General features: G+C 41.8%; 1 protein-coding gene and 1 long non-coding RNA gene across 8 annotated transcripts in view; one reads left to right on the top strand and one right to left on the bottom strand.

Moving 5' to 3' along the window:
- Positions 1-26,725, bottom strand: part of SENP7 (SUMO specific peptidase 7) — an 80,841-nt gene extending 54,116 nt beyond the window's left edge. For 2 of the 7 annotated variants that reach the window (XM_038373987.2, XM_043511157.1), the window contains exons 1-4: positions 26,669-26,719; positions 16,146-16,198; positions 13,008-13,115; positions 8,701-8,798 (exon numbers count right to left, since the gene is read on the bottom strand). In XM_038373987.2, the coding sequence (XP_038229915.1) occupies positions 8,701-8,798; positions 13,008-13,115; positions 16,146-16,187 (248 nt within the window). In that variant the 5' untranslated portion in view covers positions 16,188-16,198; positions 26,669-26,719. The other 5 variants (XM_038374323.2, XM_038374237.2, XM_038374420.2 and 2 more) reach the window with 5 other exon arrangements.
- On the top strand, positions 10,971-23,699 carry LOC122459401. Its single transcript, XR_006280063.1, has 4 exons — positions 10,971-10,982; positions 11,351-11,356; positions 21,923-21,929; positions 23,490-23,699. It is a non-coding gene; the product is annotated as an uncharacterized LOC122459401 (long non-coding RNA).
- Positions 26,726-26,737: the final 12 nt, after the last annotated feature.

Here is a 26,737-nt window from a genome sequence, read left to right as displayed (position 1 = left end):
TATGGAACAGCTTCTGAATGAAGAGAAATTAAAAAGACTGGAACTTTTCAGTTTGGAAAGAGGTGACACGGGGGGATATAACAGAGGTCTATAAAATCTTGACTGGTTTGGAGAAAGTGAATAAGGAAGTGTTACTTACTCCTTCACATGACGCAAGAAATAGGAATCACCCAATTAAATTAATATGCAGCAGGTTAAAAAAAAAAAAGGAAGTACTTCTTCACACAACGCACAGTCAACCTGTGAAAGTCTTTGTCAGGGGATGTTGTGAAAGCCAAAACTATAACAGGGATCAAAAAAGAACAAAATAAGTTCATGGAGGATAGGTCCATCAATGGCTATTAGCCAGGATGATCAGGGATGCAATGCCATGCTCTGAATGTCCCTAGCCTCTGTTTGCCAGAAGCTGGGACTGGGTGACAGGGGATGGATCACTTGATGATTACCAGTTCTGTTCATTCCCTCTGAAGCACTTGGCATCAACCACTGTCAGAAGACAGGCTAGTGAGCTAGATGGACCTATGGTCTGACCCAGTATGGCAGTTCTTAATGTGCTGCATTTGCTCTGCTAGTTGAGACTGAAGTCTCTTTTGCACTGAATTGGTTCTGCAGCAAGGAATGCAAAACAGCAATTTCACGTAAGCCGCTTTAGTGATATATTTGCTATATGATTTGTCATGAATAGATGGAATTATACATTTTTTTTAAATGGGTAACAATTAAGCTTGGTTGTACAAAAAGGTTGATCTTGAGAACATGGTGAAATACGCATCCTGATTTTAATAGACTTGCATGGCAGAAATTGCTTCCCATGGAGATTTGTATATATAAAGTGAGAAAGACGAAGACTAAAGAATTATACATACTATAGGAGGAACTACTTTTATATAAAGAGAAACATCTTTGTGCAAGTGAGAGGTATGTGGTAGGCAGATAACCAACACTGCATTCGTTAACTTTAGCAGCAAACAAGCTTCCACACTAATCTTGCAGACCAGGAGCAAGGAATCATTTCCCAAGTAAGTTTGTCAGTAACTGATTACAGGAGTTAAGTCTTTGTGACAAAGCAGTCACTACTTCACCCAATCCTGATATATTTATCAATGAAATGCTTACAATGCCAGGCTAACAGGAAAACATTACACACCTTTTTCAAGAAACTCAGGTATTTCTACAAATTTTTTTCCAAAAGGAAAACTAGGCGGACAAGAATCAAAAGCTTGAACAATAAAAGCGCCCATCCTATGTACTCCAGAGCAAATGCTGATAAATGGATGCCAGTGAAGTCTGGTTCCAGGTCCTGATACCTGCCTCTGAAAGAGTTGTATCCCATCTGTAAAAAAACTATTTTTAAAAGCCTCATATATGCTTTAAGGAAAAATTAAGTTAATTGATCTGGTACACAAATACTAAAGTGAACTTTACAGCACAGACAGTAATAATACATTGTGCTATTTCATCACAGGATCTGAAAGTGGTTTATGACAATTAATAACGAAAGAGGGGTAAGTGGTTTGAAAATGGGATTAGGAATCAAGAACTCCCTCTGTGGCCTTGGGCAAGTTGCTTGACTATATTCAGTCTTATTTTACCCATAAGTAAAATAGGAATACAATGTATGTGCTTTTTTGGGGTATTGTGAAGATTACTTAGTGTTTGTGGTGCATTCTAAGTATTAAACCACAACACACTTATTAATTAGTATTTTCCCCATTTTATACATGAATAAACTGAGGCATAGGGAGGTTAAGTGAATTAAACAAGTTCACATGTTTGCTGGGAAGAAAAGCTAGGAATCTTTATTCCATCCTGCTGCTCACACCTGTACACCAGAGTCCCTCCTGAATAACAGCAGAACCCAACAAGATACACACCTGCTTAATGATGAGTCCCCCTGTACAATTACATTTTGAGACCTAACAATTATCCAGTTTTTAATCCATTTAATGTGTGCCATATTGATTTTTATTGTTCTATTTCTTAATCAAAATGTCATGTGATACCAAGTCAAATGCCCTACATAAGTCTAATTGTATTAGATGAGTCAATCTTGTAAACTCACCAAAAAAAGATATCAAGTTAGTTTGACAGGATTAATTTCCCATAAATCCATGGTAATTGGTATTTATAATTACCCTCCTGAATTTTTTATTAATCAGGTCCCATATCAGCATTCCATTATTTTGCCTTGGATCAATGTCAGGCTGACAAGGTCATCCCGCTTACCCGTTTTCAACGTTGGAACATTATTAGCTTTCTTCTAGTCTTCTGGAATTTCCACAGTGTTCCAAGACTTTCTGAAAAATCAACATTAACAGCCCCAAAAACTCCTTGCTCAGCTTTTAAAAAATTTGGATGCAAGTTATCTGGATCTGCTGATTTTAAAATGTTTAACTTTAGTAGCTACTCTTTAACAGCCTCCTGAATTACTACTGGAATGTAAAGCATTTTATTATCATAAGACAGGACTACATTTTCTGGCTTTTTTCCCCGAGTACAATACAGAAATATTTATTGAACACTTCTGCCTTTTCTGCAGAAAATTCTTGAATTCTTGACAATTCTGCCATTTCCATATAAGAATGGACCCTATACCATTGTTAAGATTCCTTTTGTTCCTAATATACTTCAAAAACTACTTACTATCTTTAACTCTGCTAGCCATAGCTTTCTCCTTGTGTCTTGTTGCTTCCCTTATCAAATTTCTACATTTCTAGCTTCTAATTTATATTCATTGCTATCAACTTCCCCTTTCTTCCATTTGTTTTATGTAAAATCTGCTTCCTCTTCCTGTCATGGGTTGTACCTCCAGGGCTCCCCCATGGGGTGAGGGTACGTATCTCTCTCTCATCCCAGACATCCCTCTCAGGCTGTAGATGTCACTGTAGCACCAGTTTGGAGTGAAGGATGCAGTCTCCCAGCTGTAAATCTTGGCGAGACAGCTCCCCACCTTCTGGGTATAACTGCACTCCAAAAAAAAAAAAAAAAAAAAAAGGAAAAGGCAAACAAAATAATCCTACAACCTACACAACAGTCTGGGCTTACCCTGCTGTTTCTCACAAGGAAAAAAGCAAATAGTCTATATGAAAGAGGCCGATTTGCTATCTTCTTGGGTATCTGAGCAGCCCATGCTGAGCTTCCTGGGCTTGAAAAAGGAAAAAGAAAAAAAAGAAAAAGTTACGTCTGTCTCTTTACCTCTCCAGAGGATCCAAGCAGCAGAGGATTTTTAACAGCTTTCTGGGTAAACAGCTTCTGTTCTGTGGGGCTAGGGACCTCTGTTCTTTTGCTCCACTTCCTTCTGAGTGCCATACTCGGCGGGGCTTGGTCCTCCCTTTTAAGGAGCCATTTCTCTCCATGTGCAACAGGCCAGGTGCGCCAGGTGAGGGCTAACTGAGCCCATAGGAGCTCTTTACCTCCCTCCCCCCCAGGCCAGGGTGGGAAACTGTCCCAAACTTTTCCTTTAAGCCAGATTGTTTTTTTAGTGGTTGTTTTTGTTTTTTATAGCCTTCTTTCTCAATTATAACATTTTGGGCATCTAGTAAAATGTTCTTAAACAGTTCCCAATTGACATGTACAACTTTCTATCTAAATTCTTTCTTCAGCTGATTTGGCCCATAATTATCATCAGCTTTATGAAACTGGCCCTTTAAAGAACTAAATATATACTACTACCTTGGACTTTATTCTGTTTGCACACAACAAATGTAATTAAGTCATAAATCACTTGCATCACTAAGCAATCACCAGTTCTGCGATCAATGTCTGTCTGTCACGATGAGGTCTAATACAGAATTCCCATGGGTTGAAGCAACTTGTTGAGTTAGGAAATTGTCCTCTATAGTTTTTAAAAAGTCCAAGGACATGTTAGTATTGCCAGCATGCTGGAGGTCTGATGTGTCACTCAGGAAATAGATAAAACCATTTTTGACATGGAGTGCTATTCGTCTCCCCTTCTGCCCACTTCTTCCTTCCTAAATTCCATTTATTTTAACATTTCAATTATAAGAATCTTCCCAACAGGTTTATATACCACCCACTAGGTGAAGATTATACTCTTAAATACACAATTCCTCTCATTTATTATCCAGCCTCCTAGCACTGGTGAATATGCAATTAAAGAATTTCTTATTGTACCCCTTGATTAATTTTGTTCTCAACATCTCAATTTTCTGTACAAACTCTGCCTTAAAAAAAAATTCTGGAAAAGCATAAATTAATTCTGAACATTTGATGCCTCGCTATATTACTAATCCTCTCTTATATTAGGGTGTCTTCAATGAGTTTTTAGGAAAGTATTTAACTCTATGCACCTCTACCTCAAATATCAAGTGAAAGTAATTTGTGTAATGGATTCTAAAAGGTATCCATTTTCTTTAAGTTTCCCAAAGTCACAATGGCCAGTTCAAGGTCTCCTGCAACACCCCAATAATGTTATCTGGCATCACAGAGACAAGCAAGTATTCCCCACTGGAATACCAAGTCACAACACAAGGTTACAATAACTCCAGTTTTTAAGTTGGCTGGGGTGGAATAGAAAAGCTTCATTTCCTGCCAGTTGCGCCCTTGTATCTTATGTTAAAGAAGGATGCATTCCGGGGCATCAAAGCCAGAGCAGATATTTATGCCTTTGGAGAAGCAGGAAAGTTAAATTAGAATGTCTGTTATGCATACCTCTTACCTCCAACAGTTTGCAGCATTCAATACAGTAACTCCTCACTTAAAGTCGTCCTGGTTAACGCTGTTTCGCTGCTGATCAATTAGAGAACATGCTCATTTAAAGTTGCGCAATTCTCCTTTATAATGTTGTTTGGCAGCCACCTGCTTTGTCCACTGCTTGCAGGAAGAGCAGCCCATTGGAGCCACTGGGTGGGGGCTTGCCGGGCAGTTCAGCTGTCCCTCTCCCCACTGCCATGTGCTGTTCCTGCCCTATTCCTTGGAGCTGCTCCCCAGAGCTTCCTGCTTGCTGTGCAAGGGGGGAGGAAAGAGGGGTGCTAATGTCAGGGTGTCACCCTCCCCCTGCTCCTGACCCCCATCTTCACAGAGCAGGCTGGAATGGAGTGGGGGGGGCAAGGGGGACAAGGCTCAGGCAGAGGGAGCTTGCTGGCAGCAGCTGCTGTCTCAACTTGCTGATCTACTTAAAAAGGCAATGTACTTAGAGTAGGGTCACTTAAAGGGCAATGTGCATTTCTCTCTCTCTCACACAGGGTGGTGCGTCTCTGTCTCTCTCTGCCATGCTGTCTCTCCTCCCTCCATTCGTGCTGCCTTGAAGAGTGTGAGGCTACATTAACAATGCTTGAAGGCTCAGCCCAGTGCCAGTTCATCATTTAGCAGTAAGGCATTCCCTGGGAAATATCCCACCCTCCGACTCCACCACCTCAACCAAGCTTCACAATCACTGCAGTATTAAATTGTTTATAAAAGTTTTAAAACACACTGTGTGTGTGTGTGTGTGTGTGTGTGTGTGTGTGTATGTATATATATATACACACACACACATAGAGAGAGATGTCTCTTGTCTGGGGAAAAAAATTTCACTGGAACCTAACCTCCCCCATTTACATTAATTCTTATGGGGAAATTGGATTCGCTTAACATCGTTTCGCTTAAAGTAGCATTTTTCAGGAACATAACTACAACGTTAAGTGAGGAGTTATTGTACATAAATGCAGGGCTAAGTAATCACCAAAGAAACCTTTGTGGTCACTTACACATTGAGTACAAGGTGCAGAATCATGTGACATACTTTACATTAAGCACTTCCTTAAACTGTAGCTTCTTCTTCAAAAGTTTGCACTTTAGAATATTTTCCTTCCAAGAAACTACTTCATAAACGAGTTTATTCTAAATACCAACCATGAGATAGAGAATTATCCTAATTCTGCAATTCACAAACTAGAAACAACTGTAATTATCTAATTGTTTAAATTATGTAGATTTAACTGCATCATGAAATACTTAGATTCAGTCCTCATGACAGAAATTAAGAACTCTTAACATTTAGCTGTGTCAAATACTCTTATTCCTTCCGCATGCGATTTCTCACACATATTCTTTAACATACGTAACTATCCAGTTGCTACAGAATAGATGTTTTCTATACAATTCACGACTAACCTCTGAGGCAAGCCAAAAGATACCAATGACAAAAAAGGTCATCAGTATAAAGATTCTGTAAATCACACCACCTCACACATTCACTCACTTAAGAGGTCTGAGAACATGCTTGTATCTAACTTCTCAGTACTTACTGCTAATCATGTTGGTTGGCTTTGTTTTCCTTTGACAGCTGACAAAACCAACTTATTTATTATCTTTCAGAGATCCCATAGTGATGTATATATTTGAAAGATGATCTGGAAACCGATTTGGGGGAAAAAACCCACAAGAGCAGCAAATGCTGAAATAATAATTTGTATTTAAAGAGTAACAGTCTTCATCTAAGGATCTCAAATAATTTAACTGGCACAGATTCACAGATTATAAAGCCAGAAAGAACCAGTTGATCATCTAGTCTAACCTCCTGAATAACACAGGCCACAGAACTTACTGACTTAGGCAATGTATACACTTACTGGGATCTACGCTGATGCGATCAATGCAGCGGGGGTCGATTTAGCGGGTCTAGTGAAGAGCTGCTAAATCAACTGCAGAGCGCTCTTCAGTTGACTCCAGTAGTCCACCGGAATAAGAAGAGTAAGATAAGTTGACGGGAGAGTCTCCCCCATTGACACAGCACGGTGATGAGACTGCACTACGTCAACCTAAGCTACGTTGACTCCAGCTACAACTTAGGTCAACTTACCCCCATAGTGTAGATAAGGCCTCTGTTAGATTTGTATTCCTAGTTTGAGGCTGCCAACCAACCTTGTGAGAAATCTTACAACAAAGTAAAGCTCGTAATTAGGGCTGTTAAGCGATTAAAAAAATTAATTGCAATTAATCGCACTGTTAAACAATAGAATATAGAATTATTTAAATATTTTTGGGTGTTTTCTACATTTTCAAATAAATTGCTCACTTTATATTTGTTTATTACAAATATTTGCACTGTAAAAAACAAAACAAATAGCATTTTTCAATTCACATAATACAAGTACTGTAGTGCAATCTCTTTATCATGAAAGTTGAATTTATAAAAAATAACAGCATTCAAAAACAAACAACATAAAACTTTAGAGCCTACAAGTCCACTGAGTCCTACTTTGGCCAATCGCTCAGACAAACAAGTTTGGTTAAAATAGGCAGGAGATAACGCTGCCCACTTTTTGTTCACGTCACCTGAAAGTGAGAACACACGTTCGCATGGTACTGTTGTAGCTGCCGTCGCAAGATATTTACATGCCAGATGCGTTAAAGATTCATACGTCCCTTCATGCTTTAACCACCATTCCAGAGGACGTGTCCACGCTGATGAAAGGTTCTGCTCAATCCAAAGCAGAGCGGACCGATACATGTTCATTTTCACCATCTGAGTCAGATGCCACCAGTAGAAGGTTGATTTTCTTTTTTGGTGGTTCAGGTTCTGTAGTTTCCGCATCTGAGTGTTGCTCTTTTAAGACTTCTGAAAGCATGCTTGACACATTAGCCCTCTCGGATTTTGGACAGCACTTCAGATTCTTAAACCTTGGGTCGAGTACTGTAGCTATCTTTAGAAATCTCACATTAGTACCTTGTGTTTTGTCAAATCTGCTGTGAAAGTGTTCGTAAAACAAACATGTGCTGGTTCATCATCTGAGACTGCTATAACATGAAATATACGGCAGAATGCGGTTAAAACAGAACAGGAGACATACAATTCTCCCCCAAGGAGTTCAGTCACAAATTTAATTAATGCATTTTTATTTTTAAACGAACATCATTAGCATGGAAGCATGTCCTCTGGAATAGTGGCCGAAGCATGAAGGAGCATATGTTTAGCATATCTGGCATGTAAGTATCTTGCAATGCCGGCTACAACAGTGCCATGTGAATGCCTGTTCTCACTTTCAGGTGACATTGTAAATAAAAACAGGCAGCAATATCTCCCGTAAATGTAAACAAACTTGTTTGTCCTAGAGATTGGCTGAACAAGAAGTACGAGTTAGTGGAATTGTAGGCTCTAAAGTTTTACACTGTTCTGGTTTTGAAGGCAGTTATGGAACAAAAAAAAAAAAAATCTACATTTATAAGTTACACTTTCACAATAAAGAGATTACACTACGTACTTGTATGAGGTGAACTGAAAAATACTATTTCTTTTATCATTTTTACATTGCAAATATTTGTAATAAAAATAATATAAAGTGAGCACTGTACAATTTGTATTCTGTGTTGTAACTGAAATCAATATACTTGAAAATTTAGAAAAACATGAAAAAATATTTTATAAATTTCAGTTGGTATTCTATTGTTTAACAGTGCGATTAATCGCGATAATTGCGATTCATTTTTTGAGTTAATTGCGTGAGTTAACTACAATTAATCAACAGCCTTACTTGTAATCTATTTGTGAGGGTATAATACCATACGATTACTATATAAACACATTCTAGCCACTAATCTCAATTTGGGCTTTCTAAACAGCTATGAAAGTAGCATTTGTATGGCCCTAATAATTGTGTGGAATATAAGGATACCTGTCTTCAAGAAAAGTTTATAATGCTCAGAATAGGTAAAACACTATACTGTAAAATTAGCTAGTTTTGATGTGAGACATCTTACCCAATTGTTGATCCTTCGCCAATGAAGCTGGGTCTGTCAGAGTCCCTTTGTCTTTTCCACTTTGGATAAGGCTCTTGATTTCTTTTCCTTAATTTCCACTGGAATTTAAAAAAAGGTCTAATAATGAAGAAATTTTAAAAATTAAATGATGGTTAATGTATGGGGAAGAGATAAGGATAGGTGGAAGAGTGAGGAGAAGGACAGAGCTTGAAACAACATAACTGCTTACATAGCATAAAAGACCAGCAGCAAAGAAAACTAGACATTCAGTTCAAAGAATATAAAGTATTGAAATCAGTATAATTTCCAGCATTTTTATGAATACCACCAACCAAGTCTCAAATCTGCCCTTTCCCTAAGAAATTTGACTGTTTGTGCAGGACAACAAGATTGTGAACCTTTACTTAAGAAAAGAGCACATGCGCTTTTGTAGTGGGTTTGTTCAATATTTATCATGATCCAGTAAGGCACCTGTCTAGCTTAATTCCCTTAAGAAGTGACTTAATTTGATGCATGTCAGTGATACTCAGACTGTGGCCTTCAAGCCAAGTGGCTCTTTAATGTGTCTCCTGCTGCTCTTTGCAGCACATGATATTAAAACACTGTGTGATTTAATTATTAACCAATCAGGATGCTTTTTACTATGCAATTAACCAATTAAGTCATCAACTTTCACCAAGTTATTAACATATTTGCTCTGAGAATAATGTATATAAAAACTAAAAATTTCCCTGTCATTCAAACTACTGTGGCTCTTGTCAGTAATGCTGATCATTAAATTGGCTCCTGAACCACTGAAGTCTAAGTATCACTGAGGTACACTTCAGGATTCATGCTTCTATGAAAGACAGGGATTTGAATGCTCTGTAATGTCAAAAACGAAAACTGTTACACTGCCTCCATGATGGGTGGCACGGCAGAGCTCTGTTTCACAACACAATGGTGAGACACAATTGTTACTAATGTCCTAAATCATCAGTTCCTTTTTGACCAGTAATTCGTAACGAGAAACTATAGAAACACAATGAGTTCTCCAAAGCCAGAGACAGTCTTTATTTCCTTCCTGTCCCCTCCATTTTTGGGAGAGCTGAAGATATAAAGGAGCCTATATCAGCTTTCAGAGAGAGACCGAAACATAAAAATTGATGCCAATGGATCAACAGGGTAGAAAGCACACAAGCAAACTGAGCCTCGTTCACTTCTGCAGTAGAAGGCTTGGATGGGGAGACCAAGGGAAATCTGAAGATTTCACACGCACACACACAATCTAATGGATCAACTAAGTCTGGGTTGTGCCCCAAAGAAAGTATCCACCCCCCTCCAAAATCGTGAGGGCTTGCCTTATGCATAGTGGTGTGGATCGTGGTGGACTGCCCCCAAAACTGTGAAAGGCTGGTGGCAAAAAATTGTTCTGCGTGCCCATTCAAAAATAGTAAGGCTTGCTCTGCCAACCAGAGCAAGTAACTCTGCCTCTACCACCATGAGGGCATAATGGGACATTATTTGTCGTCAGTGTAGTACAAATCTGTCTAACAGAATTCCACTGAAAGCTTCAAGGACGATCTTTTCACACAATAAGAAAGAAAACTAGCAGACAACACTATAAAGTATAACTCCAAGATGGATATTGGCTTCTACATGCAGATGAAACATAAACCTGTTTAATCATGAGAGCTGAGTTTAAAAAATAAAAATAAGAAACAAGCAAAAAAACCCTGAGTGATCAGAAGGGGCCAAACACAAATAAAGGACTTAAAATATAGAGCTCTCAGTAAATAAGTAGCAGGTAAGAAATGAGAAAGATGGAAACAGATGCTGTAATAGCAAGAAGCCAAACTTAAATTGTATTTATTTTAAAGGACATTCAGTCCAAGCAATTTATTTTCTTAAAATGTAGGGAACTGATCTGCCAATCTCCTGAGCAGGAAGAGAGCTGATGCTAGCTACCACAGCTGACATGCTTCTGACTTAAGTCTTAATGTAACTTAAGGTTCAACTCAGCTGATGAATAACAATGCAAAATATGGTAGTCATACAGCCTCCCAGATACACACTCAAAAATCCCCTCTCAAGAACAATTAAACCCCAAAACAATATTTCTGAGTTGACAATCATGGGCTTTAGCATGATCCAATGGATGGGAGCACTGGACTGAAGGTCAAGAGACTTGAGTTCTATTCCCAGCTCCTGCACTGTGACCTGACGTATGACCTTGGCCAAGCCATTTTAGAAATGGGTCTCAGTTTCTATCTGTAGAATGGGGTTGATATTTATTCAGCTTTGTAAAACACTTTGAAGTTATCTTGTGCATTGCACTTCCTTAAGGTTAAACAGTGTTATTATTAAAGGGCACAAACACCCAAGCGACTGCAAGGCCACAGATCTATAAGCTGAAAGGAGCATGGGGAAGCTGCAGAAAGCTAAGAGCTGTCCAGATTAGAAGCTGAGGTGTTTCTTAAACGTGGAGCTAGATGGACATCAAGGAGGAGATAATCCAACACCCAAATTGCAATGAGAGAGCAAGTCCTGCTACAACTACTTCCCACAATAACTGTGAGGGTATTGGGAAGTGGAGCCATGAAAGAGGGAGGTAACTGGAGAGAACCACATGCCTTATACCTAGCTTCTGAGCAGTGCTGAAACTCCCCAGAGAAAAGTACTGAATGGTGTTATGCACAGGGTAACAAGGATGTCAAAACCCAGGAGCAACTAAACGCAGAGGTTATGCCTACAACAACAGAGCTGAAGATAATGGGGATCCAGTAAATATATACAAGAACAAGAAGCTGACAGACCAGTAATGTTTAAAAATTAGTCCATAAGTGTATATATACTGCAACTTCAGACTCAGTAGCACTCAAAATTACATGGTAAGTACTGAGCTCAAGGAGCCAAGGACACTCATAAGAGTGTACCATAGAGTGACAAGGCAGTTTACTAGTGGAAAACCTGTTGCTTCCAAGCACTCTGATCCCAGTTACACACAGGAACACAGATCCAAGAGGGAGGAGAAGCTCTTCGAGATTTATTTTTTAACTGCTACATAGATAAGCATGTTAGCAATTAGAAGAAGATTAGGTTTAGTATTCCCCACTTTATACATTCAGCAAGTGGGCTAAGAAACATCCTTCCAGAGCTGGTTCGCAGACCACCACCCTCTTCATAGACAAATCTTCTGACATGAAGCTTATAAAAAACTAAGCAGCTGATTCTACAAGATTGTAGGTCACTTGAAGAGAATCTGCATTTTTCACCAAACCAAAAAAAAACAAAAAAACCCCAAAACAAATTTAGAATACTTCGTTAGGAAATAGACAATCATCACCTGACTACCTAAACTGTATGTTCCCCTGTGCCTTCCTCTCCATCTGTGTAGTCTTTAAGAGTGTAAAGGGCAGGTTTTTTACAAGCACCTAAAGGATTCAGGAGCAGTGAATTTCAATGGGACTTGTGCTCAAAAGTCCTTTATGTTCTTCTGAAAGCTTCATCCTAAGCTCTTTGGGGCAGAGCCTGTGCCATCATTTCTGTTTGCACAGCAGCTAGTATACTGTGGGTATGATCAGAAACAAAGTTTTAAAGCTGAATTGAAATACTACTTAATAGCACCACAATACACTCATGACATGGAGCATCTTTATATCTCATTTAATTAATTTTGAAAGTAAATTACTTGGTAATTATGTGTTTCTACAAATGACTGAGAAGATTAAGACAGTCTTTAATAAGGTATCTTTTCAGCAAAAGAGGACTATCTAGGCATGCATGAGTCTTATCAAATTACAATGTTGACTCTCACAATTTTATCTCAAGGCTCCCAATATGTCATGTTTTTCTTAAGTCCCATCTCGGGGAGTCCAGAATCTCAGTTTTCAAATTTTTTTTTTTAAAGTAAGTTTCTAATGCAAATGGTTGCAGAGAAAAGCTTTACAACCTGACATCAGTTTAACCTGAAAACTCAGAAACCAAAAGACAAAATTAACCCCAAATGTATATTTAAAAAAAAAATCATTATTTTTAAGATAATCTTACAGGGGAGGAAGGGTTTCAGGCAAGGCTCATGATTTTTGAACATGTGAGGCTGGCAATATTGCAATCAGGTCCTCATACTGCAACCGTATATATGGACATAGACTTGAGCCTCTGTCAAGTCAATGACAGCCCCACCCACACTCCTGCGGTTGTGACCTCGTTTCGATAGATGGAAGAGAGTGCTCAATTTCAGAACAAACAAGAAATGTATAATGTGTTCCTGACATTTCATTTGGAAAAATTTCAAATAAAACAGATTTTAAGTAGCTTCTATTTACCTCTTGTAAAGGGCAGTCCCATTGGTGGGAGTCTGTGAGCCTTGACAAAGGGGACTGAACATGGACATCCTCTGACTTTGTGTTTGGTTTCTTCTTTGGTATGCGAAACTGGAAGCAGAGAATGTTACTTTTACATTAATTATCTGTTAAAATTAAATGATTCAGTTCTCCCCTAGCGCTGTGAACTCATGTATTCTCACCCTTCTCACCCCTCAGGCCAAGTTAAGAACATGGAAAAAGAGAAATACCGACTGTAACTTGAATTTGAAGGTTGTATTTATGATTCCCTATTCCTGGTTTGTCTTTCTTATCACATTGGGCACTGGAAAATTAATTTTAAATCTCAATAAACTGCAGAGGGGAGGGGAGGTGGAGACAAAAAAAAATCCTGAGTTAAGTTCATTAACTACTCCATGCATATGCCTCAAGGATAAAAATAGATCCACCCTCCTCTTGTAACTTCCTCCGTTCTTTTCTGATTCACTTACATCGAATTCTAATCTTAGCATGCCAGTTTCACAGAAAGATAAAGAGAAAACAGAAAGAACAGAACTTTCAAATAAATCAACCTACATTTTCTCAAAAGAAAATGTTTTAAAAATCCCCTCTCAAGAACAATTAAACCCCAAAGCAATATTTCTGAGTTGACAACCAACATCTACATATCAAAAAGGATGCATGGAACACATGCTAGCGTGTGTTACTATTCCCAGCCTCAACATAATAAAAACATTGTGTCAGTTTTCTTATCTTATGTTTTAAAAGCATCATTTAGGAAATAACACAGGTCTCAATAGACATCAGAAGATCAAAACAAAAACTGATCAATTAAATCCTTATGGGCATGTTTTGACAGGCAACAAGTATCTTTTTTCAATCAGATTATTTTAACCCATCTTTTGTTTGTTTTTAACAGGAAAAGACTTGGAATTTTGGGTCATTAACAAGAAGACATTACAATTACATAGTCTTGATATGTATAACAATAAGTAGCAACATATTGCCCACATCTTATTATATCATTAACATTTCCCTTTGATACTTGGGAGAACTCTTGATTAAATTGAACTTTAATCAGTTCCCATTTCTTCTTGGTCATGGGAATTTGGTTTTGGGACTGATTTCAGCAATTTTTGTGCTTCTCCTGGAGTACAGAAAGTGTGACATTTGACCCACTTGATATATATTCCGGATTGCTGGGAAAAATCAATGCAAATCCAAGCTTTTTCCTATGGAGCTGTTTGCAGACTTCTGTAAATTCAGTCCTTTTGATTTGTATATCTATAGAATAGTCTTAATACAAGGAGGCTCAGTTACTTTCCACTCCTATTTCTTTCTACTTTCTGGCTGTGTAGAGAATCAAAATCTGGCCTCTGAACTTGGGTAGCTGTATTTTGACAGAATGTTGTCTAGTCAAATGTCTGTTGTGCACTGTCACACTCCATCAGACTGTGCTTTTGATAACCAAAGGATCTCTCAATAAAGAATATGTTTTCAAAGATAATACCATCAAATTAAAGATGGCAAACTTAATCCATCTGCAGTAATCCAGTCATTTATGCTCTGTGTACTTTCCTTGTTAACCAACCAGTATTACGGGAGGGGGGTGGGGGGGGAACTATTTTGACTTTTTTGTGCTGAAGTATTATATGATGTTCATCATTTGAAAATATTTTTTGAGGAAGAGTCCACACTGGTACACATGCTTTAATAACAGTTGAAAATTATTCTTTATGTCTGGGCATTAGTGATCTAAATTTTCATATTTAAAAATTCAGAGTGGTGTTTGACTGCAAGTTTCTATAAGATTGCCCCATAATTTGGTAATCATCTGATTTAAAATTTTAACATCTGTTTGGTGTGATCAAAGCTTGGGAGCAGCTGGAAAGCGAAAGGTGACAAAAACACTGCAACAGAGAGAAAGGACTTTTTTTAATGACTAACTTCAAAGGAAGGAAAGAAGAAAAGGAAAGAAAGTGGGGACAGGGATAAAAAAGGGCACAGGATATTAAGATGAACCTCTACTGCACTCTCCCACCCTGCAAGTCTCATAGTAGGACACTTTTCCAATCCTCACACTCATTTTAAAAAAAAAGTGAGCTCCAAATATTCACAATTACGCTTATGACAAGATGAACATGAAAAAGGCAAATGAGCAATCAAAGTTTAAAATCATCACATATTTTCTTTAGTAGCAATAGAATTCTAAGTCCCATTTCAGCCTCCCACTGACGTAAGCTTATTGGATCTGGGTATGTGCATATATACATTATAGAATACTCATTTTAGCTTTGTCTACACTAGCCTTATTTCCCTAAAATTTGCCACTTATGGTAGCAAGAGTGGGAAAGCTAATGTGAACAAGAGGTAGCAGCAGCTAAATTTTTAACCACTGTACTACCTAGCCCTGCTCTGACCAGGGCCAGACAAGGTGGTTAAAAAGCTGACTGCTACAGGTTCTTTGCCTTCAGCAGTGTATCCAGTGTTGCTGCCTCTAGCTGAATTGTGCTAGTGGTAGTAACATGGAAATTTAAGGAAGAATAAAGGCTAACAGACAGTTTCTGGTGCACCTTTGTGGACCATTCTTTGAAATACACAGCTGTTTTTTTGCATAACGGTTATAGAACTGAGCCCTAAAAAGAAGCCATGAGTAGTCTAAAGACCTTATACAAAACAGTGTACTGATTAAATACAAAATAAAAATTACTTTCATAGATACTAAGGTCAGAAGGGACCATTCTGATCATCTAGTCCGACCTCCTGCACAGCGCAGGCCACAGAATCTCACCCACCCACTCCTATGAAAAACCTCACCCATGTCTGAGCTATTGAAGTCCTTAAATCACGGTTCAAAGATCTGTACTTAATTATTTTTCCTATGTAATAACTTCTATATTAGCCTTGAACTTAACACCTGGCTATACATCACCTAACCCTACCCAAATATGCCTCCATTAAGCAACATATATTTATGCATATGAACATGATCCCATGACTAGACTAAATTGGCTCCCTGGGGAAGCCAACCCAATAAAGTGAAGCTTGCAGAATTCACAAGTATATTTGCAGTTTCTTGAATTTTTGCAAGTACATAATGCCAGGCCTGCAGAATTTTCTTATAAACAATACAAAACTTACTTTCAGATGACTTGATGCAGCAGTTTTTCCACTTCCTTCCATAACTGTCACTACTGTAAATGGATACAAAATCAACTTAGTAATTTGTACTTTACTTGTTCAGAGTTTAAAAACATTAACCAATTAATTTTCTCAACACCCTTGGGACAGATGGAGGTAAAAGCATTCCTAGGATTTAAAATAACCTATTTGCCTTTAATGAGTTTAAAGCTTTTCCTGCCCACTACGTGGGGGAAAAGTCAATGATATTAACTTCTCCAGAACCTGAGATTTCATTAAATACAAGTTTCTCGTCTTCAGAGTTGCTAATGTAAATTTATTCAGTGCAGTTTTCCTAAGTGCTCACCACTGCCGCAGCTTAGAACTTTCTCAAGTTCGAAGTCTTTTATTTTCATGGTTGCTATTCTGCAGCTCTGAAACTGACCAAAATCAGGTGTATCATTCTGCTGTTGCATGCAATTGCTTTGAGCAACAGGAGAAACAGGCACTGCACTTAATCATTGCAGACACCTATATGCTGAAAGAAACTCTGGGACCGCTAACAGAGAAAAAGCTCCTTCTCCTTTCTAGACACCTACCAACCAAGGTGGATACGAGAGACAGAGCACCACTCAAGCAGGGTCCAAGGACTGTGCTCAAGCAGGAATTCTAGCAGCTCGTTGGGAACTGGAGTTCTCACCAGCATTTGGGTCCAGATAGCAAGGCATTCCCTGTTTTATACCTTCCAGCCAGAGGAGGAGATTTCATAAACCTTTGAGTCCTGATTATCCCCTTTTTACAGATTGTGAAAATGAGGAACAGAAAGCTACCTACCCAAGACTATGAGGGAGCTGAGTGACAGGACTAAGATTGTAACTCAAGAGTTTCTGGCAGAAAGAACTTCTACAAATCTCTTTCCTCACAGGGAAGAATATAGAGGTCAGACCTCACTGAACTGAGTGGGAAATTACTCTTTTATACATATTCTGCATATCTCCTAATGACATCTTAATGACACATATCCAGCATGAAGCCTCCAACCAAAAAAATTCTCCTGATCTAACCGACTTTTTTTTATGTGAAAGTTTGTCTGGCAAATGGCAGTTCTAATTGATGGGGAAACTACTCCGCTCACTAGAACTATAGTCTGAATTCCTCTCTATGAGGAGTGAGTTTATTTAAGCCCCAGTTCTACTTAATAAATTAACTGTACCCTAAGTCAATTAAGACCATTCATATTCCTTCTTTCCATCTTTTAGAAGGTTATTACAACCTAAGAATTTTCTAATTGATTGTTTCAGAGTAGCAGCCGTGTTAGTCTGTATTCGCAAAAAGAAAAGGAGTACTTGTGGCACCTTAGAGATTAACAAATTTATTACAGCATAAGCTTAATGCATCCGATGAAGCGAGCTGTAGCTCACGAAAGCTTATGCTCTCATAAATTTGTTAGTCTCTAAGGTGCCACAAGTACTCCTTTTCTTTTTGCTAATTGATTGTTGTTATTGTTGCTCACGTTTTCCTTGCAAGGACAGTGTGGCCTAGTAGACTAAAAACAAGACTAGTAGCTCCAAAACTCTAATGCCCGCTCTGATATCTACTGTTTGGCCTTGGGAAAAGTCACTTAACCTGTATACCTCAGTTGCTCCCCATACAAAATGGGAGGGACTGCAAAGATTAGTGCATCTAATACCCTTGGGGGATGTAAAGTACTAGAAAGGCAATATGTGAAACAGACTTCTATGTTTTTAAATGGTATTGAGTTCCTTGCTTATAAAAGTATTTTTGCTTGTTTTATTGAGCTGGTGCACAAATTGAAGAATTAGACCGTGAACATGTAGGCAAAACCCATTCCTAAAGCCCCCGAACAGCAAGATACTTAGATACATGCCTAACTTTAAGAACACAAATACTCCCATTGACTACAATGGGCCTATACATGCTGAAAGTTAGGCACATGCTTATGTACCTTGCTGAAATGGGAACTAATAGAGGAGCAAAGCTTTGTAGTTAAGGCACTGCACTGAAACTCCAATTCTCACCCAGACTCACCACAAGATTTTATCTACACACAAACTTGCACCAATTTAGGTGCTTTTAAACTTAGATAAACCACTGGAAACATTCTTATTTCAGCTAAGAGTGGCTTCTGCTAATTCAACTTGTCAATAAGGAATCTAACCTAAGCTACACTGATATTACATATACACAAATGATGTTAAAAGAACATTATTAAAGTTGCAAAGTTAAGCATTCAAAAGTTAGGAAATGTCCCTTTATGCATATTCCTTATGATACCAGTCTTTAATTACATGATTTCCACAGGATACCTAGGTGCACAAAATTGATGGTGCTCTCTTCAATATTTTGTTTTCTCCTCACTGTTCAGTGTGGCCAGCCCCATGCCTTATTTACTGCTCACTATTCAGACCCTGCTCTGAAGACAGAATCATTAATTTTCTCGTTGGCTTTTCTATAGAAGTCACAACAATAGCATCTGAGTGCTTCACAAACCTTATTTTCACAACACCCCTGTTTGATGGAGCAGTATTATCCCCATTCTACAGATGGACAACAGAAGCACTGAGAGATTAAGGTAAAAAATATCCATATAATAATAGGATAATAATAATAATAATTATAGGTGCCGAATCAGGCTATGTCTTCACTAGAAACACTGCAGCGGCACTGCTATAGTGCTTCAGCGTATACTCTCAGTACAGTGACAGGAGGGATTCTCCCATCATTGTAGTTAAACCATCTCCGCAAGAGGCAGTAGCAAGGCTGGTGGAAGAATTCTTCTATCAGCCTAGCGCTGTCTACACAATTGGCTAAGTTGCCTTGGCTAAGTTGCTCAGCAGTGTGAATTTTTCACACCCCTGAGGAATGTAGCTGGGTCAACCTAACTTTTTACTACAGACCTGGCCTTAGAGAGAGAATTTTTCAGAGTACTTTGCAACGTAACACTTTATACGTTCAAAATACAGTTCCCATTGACTTCAGTTGCAGTTGTGACTGCTCAGCACTTCTGCAAATCAGACCCCAGTCTAAAGTCAGACACCCAGAAAAAGATAACACACATATAGCGATAAAGTACTCCTGGGGAGAATTCTGCGACACTGCACATACACAGAATTTATGTCCCTTGCAGACTTCTTTGCTTCCTCCCAGAAAAATTACTTTCTGATGGGGAAGCAAAGGGAAGCCAGAAGAGTGGTCATACGACCTCAGCAGTATGTTTCAGGCGCCCAGGACAGCCAGAAGAGAGGTAGGTTTCAGAGTAGCAGCCGTGTTAGTCTGTATTCGCAAAAAGAAAAGGAGTACTTGTGGCACCTTAGAGACTAACAAATTTATTAGAGCATAAGCTTTCGTGAGCTACAGCTCACTTCATCAGATGCATTTGGTGGAAAAAACAGAGGAGAGATTTATATACACACACACAGAGAACATGAAACAATGGGTTTATCATACACACTGTAAGGAGAAAAGGAGTACTTGTGGCACCCTAGAGACCAACAAATCTACCAGAGCACAAGCCTTCGTGAGCCACAGCTCACTTGAAGTGAGCTGTAGCTCACGAAAGCCCACGCTCCAACAAATTTGCCAGTCTCCAAGGTGCCACAAGTACTCCTTTTCTTTTTGCGAATACAGACTAACACGGCTGCTACTCTGAAACTGTAAGGAGAGTGATCACTTAAGATAAGCCATCACCCACAGCAGGGGGGGGAAAGGAGGAAAACCTTCCATGGTGACAAGCAGGTAGGCTAATTCCAGCAGTTAACAAGAATATCAGAGGAACAGTGGGGGGTGGGGTGGGGGGGAGAAATACCATGGGGAAATAGTTTTACTTTGTGTAATGACTCATCCATTCCCAGTCTCTATTCAAGCCTAAGTTAATTGTATCCAGTTTGCAAATTAATTCCAATTCAGCAGTCTCTCGTTGGAGTCTGTTTTTGAAGCTTTTTTGTTGAAGTATAGCCACTCTTAGGTCTGTGATCGAGTGACCAGAGAGATTGAAGTGTTCTCCAACTGGTTTTTGAATGTTATAATTCTTGATGTCTGATTTGTGTCCATTCATTCTTTTACGTAGAGACTGTCCAGTTTGGCCAATGTACATGGCAGAGGGGCATTGCTGGCACATGATGGCATATATCACATTGGTAGATGCGCAGGTGAACGAGCCTCTGATAGTGTGGCTGATGTGATTAGGCCCTATGATGGTATCCCCTGAATAGATATGTGGACAGAGTTGGCAACGGGCTTTGTTGCAAGGATAGGTTCCTGGGTTAGTGGTTCTGTTGTGTGGTGTGTGGTTGCTGGTGAGTATTTGCTTCAGATTGGGGGGCTGTCTGTAAGCAAGGACTGGTCTGTCTCCCAAGATCTGAGAGAGCGATGGCTCGTCCTTCAGGATAGGTTGTAGATCCTTGATGATGCGTTGGAGGGGTTTTAGTTGGGGGCTGAAGGTGATGGCTAGTGGCGTTCTGTTGTTTTCTTTGTTGGGCCTGTCCTGTAGTAGGTGACTTCTGGGTACTCTTCTGGCTCTGTCAATCTGTTTCTTCACTTCAGCAGGTGGGTACTGTAGTTGTAGGAATGCATGATAGAGATCTTGTAGGTGTTTGTCTCTGTCTGAGGGGTTGGAGCAAATGCGGTTATATCGTAGCGCTTGGCTGTAGACAATGGATCGAGTGGTATGATCTGGATGAAAGCTAGAGGCATGTAGGTAGGAATAGCGGTCAGTAGGTTTCCGATATAGGGTGGTGGTTATGTGACCATCGCTTATTAGCACCGTAGTGTCCAGGAAGTGGATCTCTTGTGTGGACTGGTCCAGGCTGAGGTTGATGGTGGGATGGAAATTGTTGAAATCATGGTGGAATTCCTCAAGAGCTTCTTTTCCATGGGTCCAGATGATGAAGATGTCATCAATGTAGCGCAAGTAGTAGGGGCATTAGGGGACGAGAGCTGAGGAAGCGTTGTTCTAAGTCAGCCATAAAAATGTTGGCATACTGTGGGGCCATGCGGGTACCCATCGCAGTGCCGCTGATTTGAAGGTATACATTGTCACCAAATGTGAAATAGTTATGGGTCAGGACAAAGTCACAAAGTTCTGCCACCAGGTTAGCCGTGACAGTATCGGGGATACTGTTCCTGACGGCTTGTAGTCCATCTTTGTGTGGAATGTTGGTGTAGAGGGCTTCTACATCCATAGTGGCTAGGATGGTGTTTTTAGGAAGATCACCAATGGACTGTAGTTTCCTCAGGAAATCGGTGGTGTCTCGAAGATAGCTGGGAGTGCTGGTAACGAAGGGCCTGAGGAGGGAGTCTACATAGCCAGACAATCCTGCTGTCAGGGTGCCAATGCCTGAGATGATGGGGCGTCCAGGATTTCCAGGTTTATGGATCTTGGGTAGCAGATAGAATAACCCAGGTCGGGGCTCCAGGGGTGTGTCTGTGCGGATTTGTTCTTGTGCTTTTTCAGGGAGTTTCTTGAGCAAATGCTGTAGTTTCTTTTGGTAACTCTCAGTGGGATCAGAGGGTAATGGCTTGTAGAAAGTGGTGTTGGAGAGCTGCCTAGTAGCCTCTTGTTCATACTCCGACCTATTCATGATGACGACAGCACCTCCTTTGTCCTTTATCTGCTACCCAAGATCCATAAACCTGGAAATCCTGGACGCCCCATCATCTCAGGCATTGGCACCCTGACAGCAGGATTGTCTGGCTATGTAGACTCCCTCCTCAGGCCCTTCGTTACCAGCACTCCCAGCTATCTTCAAGACACCACCGATTTCCTGAGGAAACTACAGTCCATTGGTGATCTTCCTAAAAACACCATCCTAGCCACTATGGATGTAGAAGCCCTCTACACCAACATTCCACACAAAGATGGACTACAAGCCGTCAGGAACAGTATCCCCGATACTGTCACGGCTAACCTGGTGGCAGAACTTTGTGACTTTGTCCTGACCCATAACTATTTCACATTTGGTGACAATGTATACCTTCAAATCAGCGGCACTGCGATGGGTACCCGCATGGCCCCACAGTATGCCAACATTTTTATGGCTGACTTAGAACAACGCTTCCTCAGCTCTCGTCCCCTAATGCCCCTACTCTACTTGCGCTACATTGATGACATCTTCATCATCTGGACCCATGGAAAAGAAGCTCTTGAGGAATTCCACCATGATTTCAACAATTTCCATCCCACCATCAACCTCAGCCTGGACCAGTCCACACAAGAGATCCACTTCCTGGACACTACGGTGCTAATAAGCGATGGTCACATAACCACCACCCTATATCGGAAACCTACTGACCGCTATTCTACCTACATGCCTCTAGCTTTCATCCAGATCATACCACTCGATCCATTGTCTACAGCCAAGCGCTACGATATAACCGCATTTGCTCCAACCCCTCAGACAGAGACAAACACCTACAAGATCTCTATCATGCATTCCTACAACTACAATACCCACCTGCTGAAGTGAAGAAACAGATTGACAGAGCCAGAAGAGTACCCAGAAGTCACCTACTACAGGACAGGCCCAACAAAGAAAGTAACAGAACGCCACTAGCCATCACCTTCAGCCCCCAACTAAAACCTCTCCAACGCATCATCAAGGATCTACAACCTATCCTGAAGGACGAGCCATCGCTCTCTCAGATCTTGGGAGATAGACCAGTCCTTGCTTACAGACAGCCCCCAATCTGAAGCAAATACTCACCAGCAACCACACACCACACAACAGAACCACTAACCCAGGAACCTATCCTTGCAACAAAGCCCGTTGCCAACTCTGTCCACATATCTATTCAGGGGATACCATCATAGGGCCTAATCACATCAGCCACACTATCAGAGGCTCGTTCACCTGCGCATCTACCAATGTGATATATGCCATCATGTGCCAGCAATGCCCCTCTGCCATGTACATTGGCCAAACTGGACAGTCTCTACGTAAAAGAATGAATGGACACAAATCAGACGTCAAGAATTATAACATTCAAAAACCAGTTGGAGAACACTTCAATCTCTCTGGTCACTCGATCACAGACCTAGAGTGGCTATACTTCAACAAAAAAGCTTCAAAAACAGACTCCAACGAGAGACTGCTGAATTGGAATTAATTTGCAAACTGGATACAATTAACTTAGGCTTGAATAGAGACTGGGAATGGATGAGTCATTACACAAAGTAAAACTATTTCCCCATGGTATTTCTCCCCCCCACCCCACCCCCCACTGTTCCTCTGATATTCTTGTTAACTGCTGGAATTAGCCTACCTGCTTGTCACCATGGAAGGTTTTCCTCCTTTCCCCCCCCTGCTGTGGGTGATGGCTTATCTTAAGTGATCACTCTCCTTACAGTTTCAGAGTAGCAGCCGTGTTAGTCTGTATTCGCAAAAAGAAAAGGAGTACTTGTGGCACCTTGGAGACTGGCAAATTTGTTGGAGCGTGGGCTTTCGTGAGCTACAGCTCACTTCAAGTGAGCTGTGGCTCACGAAGGCTTGTGCTCTGGTAGATTTGTTGGTCTCTAGGGTGCCACAAGTACTCCTTTTCTCCTTACAGTGTGTATGATAAACCCATTGTTTCATGTTCTCTGTGTGTGTGTATATAAATCTCTCCTCTGTTTTTTCCACCAAATGCATCCGATGAAGTGAGCTGTAGCTCACGAAAGCTTATGCTCTAATAAATTTGTTAGTCTCTAAGGTGCCACAAGTACTCCTTTTCTTTTAGAAGAGAGGTAAATCACTGTGGGGCAGGGGGCGGGACTGGGGAAAACACAGCTGGTGGCTCCAATCCTGTGCTGGGCTCAGCTGCTAGTCCCAGCTGCGCTGGGGCGGAAAGGACTTCCTCTTCCCCTGCATGGCATTGGGGGTCATGTCAGAACCACCCCCGGATTTCTCCCCTGGCTCTAGGAAGTTCTGCAAACTCCCCTGCTCCTTCCTGCACCCATCACTCCTCAGCTGCAGGGGGAGGGATCATTGTACAGGGAGTTGCTCCCCCATTCACCCAATCCTTGTGCATCCACCCCCTCATACCCAGACCCTCCTGCCGAGTGTCACCCGCCACACCTGGAACCTCCCCCAATGAGCCCCACCCCCGCTGTACCTGGACCACCCCAACAAGCCACCTGCACCCAGATCCCCACCCTACTGAACCCCAACCATCTGTACCTGCATCCCCACCCCACTGAGCTCCACTCCCTCAGCATCTGGACCTTCCAACTGAGCCGCCCACACCCAGACCCCCCTGCCAAGTCCTATCCCCCCCAATGCCAAGACGCTCCCCCCTGCTGAGCCCCAACCACCTTCACCTGGACTCCCCTGCAGAGTCCCCTTACCATTGTATCCAGATCCCCCACACACACCGAAATCCTCCGCTGAGCCACCCGCACCCAGACTGCCCCACACAGAACCCTCTCAACCCACACCTGGATCCGCCCACACTAAGCCTCTCCACACTTGGATCCCACCTTGCTGAGCCTGCCTGCCCACACCTGGTGCACCTGGCATGGAGGAGAAGGGCACTGGGGTGTTTCTGGGGCAGACCCAGTCCTTGCACTGTGTCGGGGTTGTGTAAAGCCTCACCAGATAGTCTGTGTCCTGGGGGGCGGGGAAGCTGCACAGTGATCTCCCTCCTCTGTGCAGCCAGTGGCCTGTGCTCCCTAATGCCACACTGCAGCCTCCACATTTATTTGACAAATAAAATTTGTGGTATTTTGCAGAATTTTAAAATACTGTGTGCAGAATTTTTAATTTTTTGGGTTTGGTGCAGAATGCCCTCAGGAGTACTTGTGAAATGCTTGGTTTCAGTGACTTTCCCAGCATCACATTAGAACTCTTAGGCAGAGCCAGGGATAGAATCCAGTTTCCCAGGGCAGCATTCAACTGTCTTAACCATTAAATCATTGTGACCCAGGGACCTCCTGGTGCCAAATGTCTAAGGGCACAGGGGTACATAAAGATCTGGTATCTTCATACTAGTTTGTCAATGTGCGTCATGTAAGGTCTCTACTGACAGCCTACGTCACACTGGTTGTCATAATCCTTGCAAAATGTATGTATGGACAACATGTAAGTTACGTATATATACTGAAAATTATGTTCTTGAGAATTGTGACTTGTCACCTGGTAACAAACAAGCTTCTTTCAGGCAAATGATGTTTACCTGACTGGCTATACGTAAATTGAGTATTGTATGGTTCACAAAGGATGCCTATTTACACTCTGAGCCCAGTGCTAAGAAGAAATCTTCAAGAGAGGGGATTTACAGGCAGAAATAAACCTAGGCAATTTCATTCTCCAGTCCTCAAGTTTATAGTCCCAGTGAAAGTCTCTTTGTCCAGACAAGCTCAGTTCCCTTCCCTATCTGATCCATCTCTCTCCTTCCCACCTGGCCTTGGTTTATCCCCCTCCCTCCATGTTCTCCCACCCCACTGGCTACCAGTCCCAGTCTCCCTCCTCAGGCTCTTCATCCAGTCTCGTTGGCCAGCCACTCCCAAGTTCTTCCCCCATACCCTGGCTCGTCAGATCTGTCTGACCTTCTTTTCCCTGCTACCCCCCAACGGCTCCCCAATCCCATCTGTAAAATGGGAATAATAAAACTTCCTTCTCTCACAGGGGTGTCACAAGGATGACTGCACGCATCCGCGAGGCAGGCGGACAGGAGGGATGGTAGCTCAGCATCACAGAAAGGCTCAGCAGAGTTGCCAGCTCTCACCATACACACTGAGCTCCTCCTCCCGCGTTCAGGAGATTCCGTGAGACTCTGAGCTCTGGCTCTTACACCAGTACAGCAGGTTTCAGAGTAGCAGCCGTGTTCGTCTGTATTCGCAAAAAGAAAAGGAGTACCCGTGGCACCTTAGAGACTAACAAATTTATTAGAGCATAAGCTTTCGTGAGCTACAGCTCACTTCATTCCACCAAATGCATCCGATGAAGTGAGCTGTAGCTCACGAAAGCTTATGCTCTAATAAATTTGTTAGTCTCTAAGGTGCCACAAGTCCTCCTTTTCTTTTTACCAGTACAGCAATGTCCCTTAGAGGTGCGCTTTGGTGTTTAACTCGCACCCCTCTCTTAGCATCACGCCCCACCAGGACAGATGCGGTTAATCCCGGTATAAAAGCACCTTACACCAGGCCGGCTCATCCCCTTAGCCCGTTTATAGCGCGTCACTGCGGCCACACTGGGCGGGCTGGGCCCCGTGCCCTGCAGCACTAGGGTAGTTGATGCATCGCAGCCGGGGCGTGCAGACAAGGCGGTCGCTTTGCTGCTAAGAAGTCAGCGCCTAACCCCCGCGGCACAGGAAAGCCCGTGGGGGAGGGGGGGGCGCCTCCAGCCCAGCCCCAGAGACCTCGCCCCCCCCCCACGGGCAAGACAAGCGGGGGGGCGGTCGCGGGGCTCTTACCCGCTGCCGCCCCCCAGGGCCCGCGTCTCTGCTCAAAGCCGGGAATGGCGCAGGGGGCGGCTGCAGGGAGCAGGGGGCTAATGACCGGGCCTGTGCCGCGCCCTGCGGAGCCCGTGCCCTGGCCCCGCGCTGCTCACCCGGGCGGGCCGCGCCGCCTCCCAGCTCCGCTCGCCGCCGCCGCTTCCCCGCCGCCGGCGCCTGCGCAG

This window comes from Dermochelys coriacea, chromosome 1 (assembly GCF_009764565.3).
Source record: "Dermochelys coriacea isolate rDerCor1 chromosome 1, rDerCor1.pri.v4, whole genome shotgun sequence".
Taxonomy (NCBI): domain Eukaryota; kingdom Metazoa; phylum Chordata; order Testudines; family Dermochelyidae; genus Dermochelys; species Dermochelys coriacea.
The sequence above is the reverse complement of the archived record's forward strand: the minus strand, read 5'-3'. Positions and strand labels throughout refer to the sequence as shown.